At 35.9% G+C, this 16,389-nt stretch overlaps 1 protein-coding gene across 5 annotated transcripts in view; it reads left to right on the top strand.

Annotated features, from left to right (window-relative positions):
* The window catches only part of RGS7 (regulator of G protein signaling 7), a 438,315-nt gene that overhangs the window by 404,781 nt on the left and 17,145 nt on the right, over positions 1-16,389 (top strand). For all 5 annotated transcript variants that reach the window (XM_070474353.1, XM_020874166.2, XM_020874165.2 and 2 more), the window contains 4 exons: positions 7,212-7,310; positions 8,503-8,564; positions 9,547-9,657; positions 10,896-11,021. In XM_070474353.1, the coding sequence (XP_070330454.1) occupies positions 7,212-7,310; positions 8,503-8,564; positions 9,547-9,657; positions 10,896-11,021 (398 nt within the window). The remainder of the gene's footprint in view (positions 1-7,211; positions 7,311-8,502; positions 8,565-9,546; positions 9,658-10,895; positions 11,022-16,389) is intronic.

Here is a 16,389-nt window from a genome sequence, read left to right as displayed (position 1 = left end):
AGAAATAAGCATTATAGTCAAAGGCCCCACTATGGTCCACATACCTTTTTTTTTTTTTTTTTCTTTTAAAACTGTTTACCTTGATGTTAGGATAAAGAAGCCACAGGAAAAGTGCCATAAAATCCATTCGGGTGAGGTGCTCAAAAGCTTTTGGTCCTAGCATACCTCTGAGAAAAAGAGGCAAAGCCAGACCACAGCAAGCCTGTTGGCCCCTCTCTCTTTTTTTTTTTTTCCATTTATTTTTATTAGTTGGAGGCTAATTACTTTACATCATTGCAGTGGTTTTTGTCATACATTGAAATGAATTAGCCATGGATTTACATGTATTCCCCATCCCGGTGGCCCCTCTCTCTTATGATCAGCCCTAGGCCTTTCCTCTCATCCTCCGCTCACAGCATGGCCTAGTGTACCGGGACTAGCTTTGTGGTACCAAATTCAAAAATGCAATCAGCTATCCCAGAGTGCATTAAGTCACTTCTCACTACTTCCTGAATTTTGAAGAGTTCAAAATATATTGCTTTGTGTCTGGTTTCCCCTATAGACACCAGCTGAGATATTCTCTGAATCAGAAGAGAAAGTATATGAATTGATGAGATAGAACTTAAAGATTAATAAATTGTTTACACTGTCCCTGTAGCTCTGTACTCAGTGGTGGTGTCTTACCAGGGCTTCACACCGTGTCGTTGTTTTTGAAAATGTGAAAATCATTAGTTTTCAGTGTTGCTCTTCAGATACCATCAGCCCTCACGGAATGATAGAAAAACATTGTCATAGCAAAGTGAAATGTTGTAAAGAGATGGAACCATGGAGCTCAACTCTATTGGTCTAGTTTGTAGCCTAATTTCCCATGAATCAGTAACAGTAGAACTAGAGAGCTAATAGCAGAGATGTATAACACTAAAACCACTAGAGAAAAACAGAAGTCCTACAGGATGCAGATAGTGTACATACACTTGCTCTTAACAATTGGAGAATACTGATTTTCTCACCTTCTGATAAATACAGCTTTTTATACTGAGTATTACTGGATTTTCTTTAATTTTCACCAATAATGTTACTTTATATAAAAGGTTATAGGACTCTAAGTCACATGCTGGTTTGTCTTTAGAATTATTACCACTTGTGCTTTAGCTCATATTTGGCTAGGAACTGGAATGATCCATTCAATCAGCAGATTTAGCAAATCTCTACTTTATGCCAGGTATGTACTGGTCTTTCGTTATTCAAAGATAAATGAGACAGGCATGGCCTTGCTCCCATAACTTACTGTCTTAATGAGAGTACACATATTGAGCAGGCAAACAAAACAAATGTGTGTATGTATGTGATATATATACTGCTGCTGCTGCTGCTGCTAAGTCGCTTCAGTCGTGTCCGACTCTGTGTGACCCCATAGACAGCAGCCCACCAGCCTCCACCATCCCTGGGATTCTCCAGGCAAGAACACTGGGGTGGGTTGCCATTTCCTTCTCCAATGCCTGAAAGTGAAAAGTGAAAGTGAAGATATATATATACTAGTATATAACAATTGACAAAATTGTGTCTCATATATATATACTTATATATATATACACACACACACACACACACACACACACACACACACACACACACTAGTATGCCCTGGCTATTCTAACAAAATACTACATCCTGGGGAGCTTAAACAATAGGAATTTATTTTCTTCCAGTTCTGGAGACTGGAAATCCAAGTCCAGGGTGCTGGTAAATTTGGTTTCTGATGAGAGCTGTCTCCCTGGCTAGCAGATGGCCAGCTTGTTGTGTTCTCACATGGCAGAGAGAGAGAACTCAGTGTTCCTTCTCTTCTTTTTAAGGGCACTGGCTCCATAGGATTAGGACCACACCGTATGATCCCACTTAACCTTTATACCTCCTTTCAGACCCCATCTCCAAATGCAGTCAGAGTGGGCTGCAGCGCAGGAGTTTGGGAGGGACACAACTCAGTCATGTTATCAAGGGCATTTAAATGGTTTGTGATTCGAAACTGTCACACCATTTTATTAATGAATAGCTTGACAACAAGAACAAACCGTTTCAACATGCTCTGAGGACTTCACAGTTCTGTCCTCCAGGAGCAAGCAGTTCTGTGAGAGTCTAGACAGAGATGGCAGAGGCCAGCCTACCACCTGTGGAAACTGCCTTCCCCGTCTGCTGTTAGTTGGCCAGTTCCCTTGTTGCTTCTCTTAGCCATGTGGTCTCCCTCTGTGCGCTACTGAGGCTGCTAAGGAAGTGGAAGCCCTGGACTGCACTTCATCTTTGAAACCAGACACTGCCCTTAGTGGAGAGAGCTGCTGTTCCATTCTTTGCGATTCCGCTGTGATGATATTGCTTGTGATTATGTGTCATAGAACAAAGGACATATATGTTAAGAATAAAAGACCAAGTGAGTTCCTTAAGTATTCATTTAGCATATGTACCTGAAGAATATCAGGGTTTTGGGTGTTATATTTAATTGTTGAATTTCATATATACTTGTCAAATATGTGAAAAGAAGGCTGAGATATATATATCTGATTTGAAATATTTTTGAATAGGTAGGACCAGTGTTTAAATCTTTTTATTTGAATATACTTTACTGCCCAGGTTGGATGCATGAGACAAGTGCTCGGGCCTGGTGCACTGGGGAGACCCAGAGGGATCGGGTAGAGAGGGAGGGGGGAGGGGGGATCAGGATGGGGAATACGTGTAACTCCATGGCTGATTCATGTCAATGTATGACAAAAACCACTACAATATTGTGAAGTAATTAGCCTCCAACTAATGAAAATAAATAAAAAAAGAAAGAAAAATATTCTAACTAAACTGTGACATAATACTTTCTGCTTAAAATTTTGATTTTATACTTAATTAAAAAAATGAATATACTTTACTAAAATACAAAGAAATAAGTAAAAATGTATATCCTCAATTTTCTGTGAAGGAATGATATAGCATAAGCAAAAATACCTGGAGAAAGAAATGGCAATCCATTCTAGTATTCTTACCTGGAAAGTCCCATGGACAGAGGAGCCTGGTAGGCAGGTCTGTGGGGTCGCAAAGAGTCAGACACGACTTAACAGCTGAGCACAGGTGGAAATAATCTAGGCAAATTTTAAGGGGCACTATGTACCTGATTTTCTTCATCTGATTCTAAAAATTTAGTAAGTCAGGCTATGTTTGTACTATAGCCAAATTTCTCCAGAGAAACAGAACCAAAAATAAGGAGATACATACATATATATATATATATATATATATATTATATATATATATATATATATATATATATATATCTGTATGCAGAGAGAAAGAGAGAGAGAGAGATTTATTTTAAGGTACCAACTCCCATGATTGTAAAAGGCTTGGCAAGTCCCAAATCTGATGAGGTAGGCCAGCAAGCTAGGGGTCCAGGGAAGAACTGCCATCTGTTGGCAGGATTTCCTCTTGCTTGGTTGGTGGAGGTCTTTTTGTTCTATTTAGGTCTTCAACTGATTGGATGCAACTGCATTATTGAAGATACTCTGCTTTATTCAAGATCCACTTTTTTTAAAATCTCACCCAAAAATCATGCTTATAGAAGCACCCAAAATAATGTCTTATCCAATATCTGAACACCATGGTCCCGTCAAGTTGACACATAAGGTCACCCTTCTATATGACAGCTGCTAAAAGAGGTCCTAGAACAACACAAAACATAAGGAAAAATGACAAAAGCGTTTGTGCTTACCTGACTGCAACCACACTCAGATCCTTTGCTGTAACTCTAGAACCCACATTTCAAAACAACAGCAAGTTGTTTACTGTCTCGTTATCTTTCTTTTCTCTGTTACCTGCATTTGGACATAATGCCATGTAATATTTTAGTTAACAGCTAAAGTGCACATCCTGGAAGAACAGTTAGCAAATTCATGATTAATGCCTAGTTTTCCTGCTATTAATGCAGTGGTTAAAGCTGTTTATACTTTAAAAGGTTGGTATTACTTTACTTACATATGCCAAATGTGAAAATTTAAATTTTAATGTGTTACATAATAGAATAAACTATTCATATCTTAGCGCAGCACAAAAGTGTTTTAAGTAAGAAGTACAATACATTTGCAGGCAAGGGAAACTCTGTTCAAAATAGATGAAAGAGGGGAATATTCTAAAACCTTAGGGATAGGGAGTTAGCCTGGATATTCCTGGATGCAGAGACTTGGACACGGGCAAACTTTCTCTCTCAATCTTCTCTAGCCTCCTTTCACTGCTCTATCTCTTCACTGGCTTCTTCCACATGGTATCGGACATGGTCCTAATCATTCTCCAGTCGAGCTGAGCATCCCCCCCTCCTCCACCCATCACCAGTTAGAAAAATCCCAGATATTGCACTCCACATAAAAAAGCATAGAAACTTCCTTCAGTCTTTAGTTCTTAAAGTCCCTTCCCTTTGACCAAAAACAAAGGAAAGAATTTTCTTTATCTCTTCTGAGATGTAAAAGGAGATCACATGTGAACAGATTTATGTAGAAAGTCAAATCTGTTTCATTTAATGAATAACCTATTCAGTATTCATTAGGGTGGTACTGCATATGTAAAGTGTTAATCCAGGCACCCTGAGGAACAAAAAAAAAAAAGGTGTTAGAAGTCAAAGCATCTTGGTTTAGTAATTATCTTTGCTATTAAAACTCAAACTGGGTTCAAATTAGTTAATTTAATTTTCCCCATCTGCAAATATTAAGACACTGAGACAATTTCATTTCTCTTTCTCTCTAGCCCTATCCACTCTATGCCAAGATTTCTAATACATTTCAGTTTTCTAAAAGGTGCAAATCCTTTTACATTGCAAATGATCCTCATAACTTATTGGCCAAAATAGGATCAATTTTCTTACCTCCTTTATGCATAAAGGAAGCCCTGAGTATAAAATTGCATTATTTGTGGCTATTTTCACTCTAGCCAAGAATCAAAGTTAAAAGCTATTACTGATCCCCAGAAAATGAAGGGCACTCTGAATGAGGAAAGAGAGAATTCATGATGTTTACTTACACGTAAAACAAAAAAGGAAACATCCCAGTAACCTCAGAACCAGTGGCCAGGCTGCTGGAAGACTATTTGAAACGACACCGCCCGATGATTTGGGTGTTTTATGGAACTTCATGATGATCATGTGAAATGCATGTATATTAAAATAATCATGGAAATGTAGAGATAGAAGGTAACTTCTTTGACACCATAAATTGTGGTATTTTTCTAGCACTCTTTTAAATTAGTTTAAATCTTAACCAACAAACTCACTGTTAGAACTGTCAGCTGTCTTGTCTTTAAAAACATTTTTTATATGAACTAGAGATACTTATTAAAGAACTTTAAGTAATTAAAACCAAGGTTAAGTGAGAATGGAAAGTTTCAACCTTAGATGTCTTTTTTATTTTCTTTATCAAAAATTAGTATGATACAACTGAAAAAATAACAGACATTGGAAAGTATAATTGTTTCATAATTGATGGTCATTCACTTCACTAATTTTAAAATACCTACCTCAACTGTTACTTCGGAGTTCAGAGGGTTATGTTATTTAATCACCCTCAAACACAACTAGTAGTAGTTCTTGCAGACCTTTTGTTTCTTCAGTAAAAATTAAGTCTCCTTGTATTCCAGGTACTGTACTCTTGTCATTCTTTTCTTTCATAATACTTATCACAGTTCTAATCATAAGTTTATGTGATTCTTTGTGTAACCATTAGGTCATAAGTTCCAAGGAAGGAGGAAGCATACCTATATTTGTTTACATCTATATCCCTAATGCTTAACAATTATATCCAGCATATAATAGGTGTTTGATAAATGTTGAATGATGGAAGGAAAGAAAAAGACAGTCCAAGCCATTTAGTTCAGTCCAATTAACAATTAACTGACATCATGTGTGCTCCTCCTTGGGTTGAAATGTATGCCCAGTAACAAGAATTGAGTTTCAAAGAGGTTGGAGCTATGTCAAAAGAGGGAAAATTGAAGTGCCTACCAAAGATAGTCAGAAAACCAAGTCAAATATGTCAAAGATGGGCTAAGAGCAAAATAGTGGGAACTCATAAGGGAAAAGGATCCATGTACAGAGCCAAACGGTTAACATTAAGAAGAGATAGAATCCAAGTGAAAACAGGTCCATTAACAAGACGAATTTAAAGTTAGAGTTACTGGCAAGGTTGGTGATGGGCCTGAAAATTGGCTTGGTTAAGCATCTACCCTCTTCTGATTTCAATAGCTTCTTTCCACTACTTGGCAACATTAATTTTGTAGGGCTCGTGAAACTTTATCATGTCCTCCTTCATCCTCATGTCCAAAGAAAAAGTGCTTAGTATCTAATGTTAAATTCTTTATTTTAAAGTAACAGTGCTTTAATATTAGAGAAAAAGTAATTTGGCCTCTTCCTTGAGTTGACATGTAAGATGTCTCACCTTCAGTTAGGGATGAATTTTTGTACTTGAAGGCCCCAGATTTATGTTTATATTTACTAAGCAACGGGTCTTCCTCAAAAAAGAGCATTCCTAAATGATAGGGTTCACCTTTTGACAAAATAGTAAAGAAGCACTGCGATATTAAGAATTTCAAAGATGTATAAAACCTAAGGGTCACTGATGTTTGTAAATGGCACCTACTGAAACCATATGACAAGGTCAGTATTGTGAGGTAAATAACCCAATTTTGAGCTGGGAAAGTAGGAACATTCTGGTGTGTCTTTGATGGTATCATCAAAGACAAAATCAGAAATGGAATTCTTAACCTAGTTTCTCTCCATAGTACTCCATTCCTTTCCTATGTAAAACAACCAGATTATTTTTACCCTTTATTTGCCTTATTACATTTTAATTCTATTATATAGCCACCTCTATTTTATTCTGAAATTAATACTTATTAGATGCTATGTTGTGCTGTCATTTCCCAAATTAGTATTCTCAGCTCACCCCATATTTTATCACAGTTACCTAGTTTTATTCATGTACTCAATTATTCTGTCAGTTAATAATACAACCACATATTTTTCCCCAAAACTCTGTGCTTTCATTTTAAATTCATATGACATTTATGATAGTGCCTTTTGAATTTTGATAAGCTTAATCCAATATGCAGCAAAGTTTTGAGTTACCTTAATGAATATATAACACAAAACTACCTTTTAGAAAGTCTGTGAATATAAATGTAACTTTGTCTTAACATATTTCTTTTTAATTTTAATATAGTCTGTCTATGGTCTACAAAATGATATTAGAAGTCACAGTCCTACCCACACACCCACACCAGAAACTAAACCCCCAACAGAAGATGAGTTACAACAACAGGTGGGTCAACCTATAATAATGGTTTACAGAGTAGATGGTTTACAGGGTAGCCAGTATGAAGACCAGATGTTGATGTTAATAGGAGATATGTTAAAAACTGATTTGCAGGATTGTATTTAAAATGTAACTTTAAGATATGTATTCTTTTGAAGATTTATTAATATAAGGAGATAATTTTCAAAACTCTTCCCTTGTGATTTCTCCAAATCCTTTTTCCTCTAACTAATTTTTAAAAATCACACACACTGACTCATGGATGACTCCATTATTGAGTTAGTTTATATTCCATAATTCTGTCTTAAAAAATGAGAACAATAAGTTGGTGACATTTAGGTCATGTGTTTTCCACCTCCAATCATGTGATGTGACCTTCACAAAAGAGTGCTCAACCTTGTTTCTGCAGTACTGATCTCTAGAAGCCTCTTGAAGTTTTTTCTCAGCACTGATGAGCAGATATATTGCTTCTTGGTATAGCAATGGTATATATTGCTTCTTGTTGCATCTGTTGATCAATAAATAGCTTTGGCTGCAATATTTCAAAGTGAATACCAAGTGTCTCTTATATCAAATCATCATCAAGTCTCTTGGTTAGTTATCATGAGACTTTTTCTCCTTTTGCTTATTTCTTCCTACCAACTATGTAATACATACTTTTTCTAGTATATTTATAATCACCTTGAAGGAAAAGTAACTCAGAGAGTTTTAAATTTCCACATGTTGTTATGTCCATGTGACAATTTGCTCTGAAATGTTGATGAAATTATTCTTAAAACAAATATCACTGATGCTTTTGTTGGGCTAGTATTAGGAAGTAGGGTTTATCTTGAAATTATAGTAACAAATAGCAAATACATTTATTATCTGAATTCACTGTTTGATGGAGAAATGTGATTCTTATTTGGATAATTACCATGAATAAATGCTTAAAATTTCTATAATTCTCTTAAAGTTATTTTGCTAATGTGGGCAGAATGTTCAACTTCACTGCTATTCTAAATCAATACTGGTTATATGTTTACAGTCAGTTTAATTTTTATTAACTCTTTCAGAGCCCTCATGTTTGATTTTTTTCTATAGAGTGAAATTTTACTGTCTGAGAACGTATTCTTGTTTAGAATTACTCTATTAGCATTTAGAGTTGAAAATTGGAGAATGTCACTACTTATGTAACTACTTATCTCTTTTTTTCCAGATAAAGTATTGGCAAATACAGTTAGATAGACATCGGTTAAAAATGTCAAAAGTTGCTGATAGGTAAGTATTGCAAGATGACCATACAAATAAAAAAAAGTTCAGATGACAATTAAATGTGTTCAATATGGTGAGAGAACTGGTGGGAGAAGAATTGATATAATTGGAATCCTGTAAGAAATATTATTTTCTTTTCCCTTCTGAACATAGAAAACTTTCAAAGATCTCTTTTGTTACACTTCAAATGACAGAATGATCATTATTATCTTAGGTCTCTAGAGGCCCAGTCTTTGTACAACCACAATCAAATACAGAAGATAATTCTAAGGAATTGAATCTTTTCACTCCTGCTAGGAGAAATAAAACTGAATTCATTAAGTTACTTGTTGGCAACTTAGAAACTTTCTGTTAATTCTTCTTAACATTTACACTACTCAGTTATTTTATGACTTCAGAATTTGAATTAAGCTTAGATTTTTACGTATTTCCTTCATTTAAATCTGTTAAGACATTCATATTCCACACTTTGAGGCATTGCCAAATCTTACCTCTCCAATGTTTTTCCGCTCCTTTCTCCCTTTATTTTGTTTTAAAAACAGATTTTTTCCCCCAAAAATGTGTTGTAAGTGATTCCCCCTTTACCTAATTCCTGTAAATACTTTTGACAAAAATTGCTTTTTAACCCCTTCTCCAAGTTGAGCTAACATCTGTTCTGCTGTGGGTAGGCTAGTTGACCAAGGGTTGGAATTGCTCCTTGGCACATCCTTCTATACACTGACCTTTTCCATTTTGTCTCATTTTAATGAGGGAATATTAATTCATGTTGCTAAGGCATTGGGAAAGATGGAATCCTTAACCATATTTGTCTTCAAAGAAGCACAAGCTCTTGCATGAAAATTATTGAAACATGAAAACTGCTATCAGATTTTATTCTATAAGCAAGCAAGGATTCCTTGGCCAGATGTTTTTATAATGTGTCCCTTACAAAGATCAGTTTACCTCAACCAGAAAACTAAAGAAAATGAAAATGTTTCTTTTTCTCAAGTCTGCTAAGTTACACAGAACAGTATGTAGAATATGACCCGTTTCTTGTGCCACCTGACCCTTCTAACCCATGGCTGTCTGATGATACTACCTTCTGGGAACTTGAAGCAAGGTAAGTGACATTTTCTCTTCCTTCCAAATATTTCACTTATTTCAGGATTTGAATGATATAAGAAGAATCCTATAGCTGACTAATTGTAAAAGTAATTTTACTCTGTGTTTATGTTAACCATGATATAAAGCTCTCGTTCAAGGCAATGGTTTTTGAAACTTACATATTTGTATTATATTAGATTTGCATTTCCAGAAAGACTGGCGCAAAAAAATCAGATGTGCAAGGGTTTCAAGGTCGACTTGTTAGGATCTTTAGTTCTTAAAATTTAGCTCATTGTTTTTAGCTTCCTTGAAAATCCACATAGCCACAAAGGTCCATCTATTCAAGTAAAATGAATGCTAAATCCATACTTACTTAAGCCCAATACAAGTATGCTTTTATAAATTCTGTTTTGGAACAAAATGAATTTACTATAAACCCTCTAAGAGAAACTGACAAGTGTCTGACTTCTTAAGAAAACCAAAACACAATTTAAGGCTCCCTGGTTTCTTTCATCAGCTATATAAGAGAAGAATTATATCACCAATCTTGATAGAGTCATAAAAAAAATCACTGCGTACCCCTTCACAGTGAGGATTTAGTGTTCTGTAGCACTTAGCTAGATTGCATTTATGGACCTTCTCTCGCTTTTATGTCCATCAGGTGGTTCTCAAATGCTTGACAAGTATGTATCTCTTCATCCCTTAGTTCTCAGTTTTATAGATGTGAAAGTTGGAATCCCAAAATGTTGTGACTCAGCCAGGACTATGTCACACATTTAATCAACAACAGAGTCATAAACCAGGATGTAAGCCTTTTGATTCTCAATGCATTTTCCTCCAGTACAATATGTCACTGTGAGACTTCATAGTGTAGTGGTTAAGAAATTGAGCCCTGGGGTCAGAATGTCTGGAATATTACCTCTTTGACATTGGAAAGTTATAACCCTCTATCCTTGACTTCCTCATTTATAAAATAAGAATTATGATAGTACCCATCTCAAAGTTGCTGAAGAAGTCTAAAAGAGAATCCATCCCTTGGCATTTAATGCTTGATAAATGTTAGACTTTATTATTAATGCCTAACTTTCATCTCAATATAATTTCATGCACAGTCATCAATCAGAGATTTTTTTTCTGAAAAATATGTTAAAGATGAGAGCTTCAAAGAATATATGATTTTGAGGGGAAATGTTATAGCAGAATATAGAATTTGTAATGAAAGGAATATATTTGGCTTTGTTTTATTTTCTATAGCAAAGAACCAAGTCAGCAGAGGGTAAAACGATGGGGTTTTGGCATGGATGAAGCATTGAAAGACCCAGTCGGGAGAGAACAATTCCTTAAATTTCTAGAGTCAGAATTCAGCTCAGAAAACTTAAGGTAAGACATGTTGTTTGAATCTAATATTCTTAGCAAGAGTGACCTACTCGTGATGAGTCTGGTGATTTTGCACTCTACAGACCAGTTACTATCCCACCAACATCATGATGAAGCTATGGACCTATTGAATTTCTGCCTCTTGATAGAGGAAGAAAAGGTAATGAAGGCAAAGCAGTTTGTCCAACATTATCACTTCTTCATAATGGTTTATTTTACACTGTCTCCTGATCTTTTAACCATGTAAATCTGATGCATTTGAAATGGACTGCATACAGAAGTATCAGGCTAGTATTTGGCAAAACAAAGAATCATCAATAATACATATGTAGTTTAATTAAAATATCACCTATTTATCATATTGGTCTTCTTTGTGTATTGCATCTCAAATAAGATCTAGAAAAAGAAATTGAGTGCCTGTATAAAATAACTTGAAACAAAATGATGGAGGCAGTGCATTTACTTTGTACACTTAAACACAGCCTCAGGGCAGTTGAGAGCAGTACCATATTGAGCTGTTAGTGCCTGCTAGAGAGTTGTGTATCCTGCTCATCTGTTGTAAACATCATCCTTACATATTTTTGAAATTTTTCTGACTTAAGAGGCACCTGGAAATTGAATTTTTAAATGTGAGACACTGGAATAGGTTTTAACAGCTCTAAGATCACTGAAGTGAGCAATAACTTGCCACTACGTAAAATGGTGTTTCCACAAGCTCTTTCATTCAGTATTCTTTTGAAATAGAACTCTCTAATTTACTTTCCCATGACTTATTCAGTCCTGTGAAATCCATTTACAGAAAGTTGCCAGCATTCCTTTATTTTCACTGCAACTTAGCAATTCCAGAATCATCACATTCTTTTCAGGAGATTTAATAGATAGCCAAACCAAACCATTTAGAAAAACATAGACTTTTGACTGATATCCGATGGATTAAGCAAGTTGACCACAGGCAGAATCTGGAGAAATTTAATTATGCCTGTCATAGGTTTCAGGGACATGGCTTCCTATTCTTTTTCAAGTTTATTGAAACTTGAAAGCCTGTTGGCAGGTGCTAAGGATTTTTTTGGACCTAAATAATATTTTCTGTCTGCTTTAGAAAATAAAGCAGAGATAAATCTAGTTTTAGTCTTTTATGGAGTTTCCTCTAATTCTCTATGTTTTTGAAAAAAAAATGCTATCTTCATGGGTTTCACGATAAATAAATAAGTAGTACCTCCCCATTATCACCTAATCAAATAAAAATCCTTCCTGATTTTATTAGAAGTACAGCTTACTCATGAATACAAAGATGAAACAGATCACAACACAAAAGGATGAGTGTTAGATCTGAGAAATACAGGAGAATGGCAAACCCAGAGGGAGAGATCACTCAAAGCCTCCTCAGGGAAATAGCTTCCAGCTGAGACTTGGATGATAAGGAGATAACCAGGCAAAAAAGGAAGAGAAAAGAGGCTTTGGAACTAAAAGATTAGCATGTGCATACTCTCTTTCATGAATGAAATTGATCACTGCTGATTTTTTCCATGCTTTAACCATTTTTATCTCAATAATCCTATGACACACCAAATTACCTGATAAGTAATTGCATATAAGAAATATTACACATTTCATTGTATGAAAATGTATAAATATCACCCCAAAGGCTTTCTGCCCTATATTTTTAAAAATACAGAATAATTGCATTTGAAGTAGTCCCAGCCCTAGTTCTATAGAGCTTGGATATTTCATATTTTTATGGAAGAAATGTTTAGTTCTGGAAAGGTAAATGCTTGTATATATATTTGCAACCTGGAATCTCCCTTTTCCATTTCTTCCTTTAATTTAAAAGGCCCATGTGTATGTCATCCCCTGCTGTGTTAGGAAGATAGGGGCTGGATATACCAAAAATCAGAGGTTATATAAAAATGTTGTAAATAGACAGTAGACATAAGTATCTAACAAATGCCTATTTTTAATTCTGGTCTAAACTGATCACTTGGAAATAGATTTATTGTGTTTAATTAGAATGATTTCTTAAATCTGAACTAAATTGCTTTTAGACTCCTTTTTTCTTTTTAAGCATTATAATCTGTTAATATTTTATTGCATGTTATGTTGAAATAAAAACAAAGTTATATAAAAAAGAAACATTACATATTTCTTATGTAGTCACATATATATTTCTTGAGTATATACTATGAGTCTGTTGTATGTTTCCCTTCTAAGAACAGATAGATAGATATAGATATCAAGTCTTAAACACCTAGTATATGCCATGTGTCCTTGTGTGCTTAGTCACTTCAGTTGGGTCCACTCTTTGCTGCCCTAGGGACTGTAGCTGCCCAAGCTCCTCTATCCATGGGATTCTCCAGGCAAGAATACTGGAGTGGGTTACCGTGCCCTCCTCCAGGGCATCTTCCCAACCCAGGGATTAAAGCCGCATCTCCTGTGTCTCCTGCATTGCAGGCAGATTGTTACCCACAGAGCCACCTGGGAAGTCCAGTGTATGCCATACACTGTATGCTTTATATTCGCTACTTTTATAAGTATGCCCTGCCATGTTTTGTATTTATTGTTTCTGATTATCATTCAACTAATCATCGCTTCAAACATGAAATTTAAATATTAATATCCTTGCCCCATTTGACAGGCAAGCAAAATATGAATAGAAGAAGTTAAGCATCTTTACAAGTCAGATTGCTAATAATTGCCATCCTAGGCTTTCTATAAACCAATACTAAGCTTCTGTCCACTGCTCTTCCTGTTTCTGCCTAGGTATCTGGTGTCACAGACCAAGGGAGACAAAACAGTCCATTTAACTGGCAGGGCTAATTACACCTAAATACATCTCAGTGCATCTTATTTAGCATCTGCTATTTATGGAAGTATGGCACTCATGTGAGCATTTTCTTCAGGTATTGAGACAAAAAATAGTCAAGAAATACTGCTCATTGATAAGTAGTTCTTTCTGAAATAGAACTTCTATTCTTACTTGGTGTGCTTTTGCTCGTTCCTCTTTCAGGTAAACAGAGTAAGTACCAAGTAAATTCAGTAATATGAGAGTTATATAATATGAGTGCCTAAAAATATCTCAAGCATTTCAAAAGTTCCCTTTACATAATTTATCTCACTTTATCTAATGGAAACCCAGTGAGATAGGCATTATTATTCCCATTTTACTGATGAAAAAAATCAAGGCTCAATGACATTAAGATAATTCCTCATATTCCAGCTTGCATGTATTAAGGGGGGAGTGAGGTTTTAGTGAGTTCCCTTTACATTCTACTAAATTATTGCAATGATGACTATGCTGAGGATAAGAAAAGCAATGATGCATTTTGTGAGGCATTCAAGAGAGTGCTTTTGAGAATGTCATCTGCTGTAGATCTGGAAGCAAACCCTATATATGGCACTCACAGTGGGCAACTTAAATAAGTGACTTAGTCTTCATATATTCAGTTTTCTCTAAGTGGGGGAAATATTAGCACATACTCTAAAGTTGTAGGGATTGCCTGATTTAATATAGCTAAATCCCCTAGAATAGTGCCTGCACTTACAGTGTAGGTGCTGTTATTATTACCTCCTCAGCCCTTTGATACCTCATCTATAATTTCAAGTCTATTTAAGATGTCACTGCATCAGTGTAGCCTCCCTAGCACTCCCTTTTCCAACACAGCAGCTGCCCCAGCAGAGGGGCTCCTTCCTGCTCAGCATTCCCAGACTGTTTGGTTTGTGCCTATTGCTTGAGAATCTCTCGTGTGCTTCCTTGTATTACAGCCATTTGAATGGTGTATCTTTGCTAGTTCAAGAACAGAGACATTCTTTTTATCTGTATGTTCAAAGAGTGCTGAAATGAGCTTGTTGTTGTCGTTCAGTCTCTCAAGTCATGTCTGACTCTTTGAGACACCGTAGACTTCCCTGTCCTTTACTATCTCCCAGAGTCCACTCAAGCTGATGTCCATAGATTCGGTGATGCCATTCAACATCTCATCCTCTGTTGCCCCCTTCTCCTCCTGCCCTCAGTCTTTACCAGCATCAGAGTCTTTTCCAATGAGTTGGCTCTTCGCATCAGGTGGCCAGAGGATTGGAGTCTCAGCTTTAGCATCAGTCCTTCCAATGAATATTCAGGGTTGATATCCTTTAGGATTGACTGGTTTGACCTCCTTGCAGTCCAAAGGAGGGACTCTGAAGAGTTTTCTCCAGCACCACAGTTCAGAAGCAGCAATTCTTCATCTCTCAGCCTTCTTTGTGGTCTAAGTCTCACATCCATACATGACTACTGGAAAAACGATAGCTTTGCCTATTCGGACCTTTGTCAGCAAAGTGATGACTCTGCTTTTTAATATGCATCAGTTAGAACACTTAGGCTCCCTCAAATTGCACATAGCGTTCCTGTTAGATTGCACATTGTCAGAACCTGTATTTAAAAAGGAAATGGTCTTTACCCTTGCCTTCTGAAAGCAAAAACGGTGGGTTCACATTTAAGGCATAGTCCAAATTGGATTATCTACTGATACCTGTCTATAGGAAAATGGTACTTAGAAACTAGAAAATTATTAGGTTGAGTAATATTTTATATTCTCATTCTAGCTCAACTGCTTTATTACTTATTTTTGGAACTTTCCTTAATCCCTAAGTTTAAAACTTAATAGTTAAGAAGGTCCTGCTTATCCCCTTCTACTTCTGTTAAAAACTCTATAGCTTGTGCTGTGTGTTAGTTGCTCAATCATGTCAAACCTGGGTCTGCTGCATTGCAAGCAGACTCTTTACAGTCTGAGCCACCAGAGAATCCCCTGCAGCTTGTAGTGATTCATCTCCGTGGTCATCTTCTTCATATCAAGGTCGCATCTGGCCCCTGTTGAGGATAACAGATTTAGTACTTCCTTTTTCAAGTGTCCTTTTTTTTGTTGTTTGTTTAAAGACACTATTATGACATACATATTCATGTTTCATCATTATTTCTAGGTCTAAACAAAAAGATATAATATAGGGCAAAATTTTTAAAAATGGAACCCATTAATATGATGTGGTTTTTTATTAGACCTTGCTATTTGCTTTTATCAGTCAGAATATGTCCTGGTATTCTTTCCTTTCAGAATAGACTGTAATCTATACAGAAGGACATAAAATATATATTTTATATTTAGAAGTAGGTCAATATTATTTTTTCCAGAGCTTCTGAATTGCTATGATGCCTCTGCAAATTTAAGCCTTTTGAACAACTACATGTGAAAGCTCGCTGCTTCTGTCATTTCATAAGTCTCGGAATTAAATAGCCTAAAATTAGTTACTTGCCCTGATTTCTCCAGCTAGGGCATTTTCTAATCTGCGTCCAGGCCTCTTTTCATTCCAGTAAAGCTTCATGGTAATTCCCTTACCAGGTAAAGCA

This window comes from Odocoileus virginianus, chromosome 11, assembly GCF_023699985.2.
Source record: "Odocoileus virginianus isolate 20LAN1187 ecotype Illinois chromosome 11, Ovbor_1.2, whole genome shotgun sequence".
NCBI classification, from domain to species: Eukaryota; Metazoa; Chordata; class Mammalia; order Artiodactyla; family Cervidae; genus Odocoileus; species Odocoileus virginianus.
This window is presented reverse-complemented; position numbering and strand designations above follow the sequence as displayed.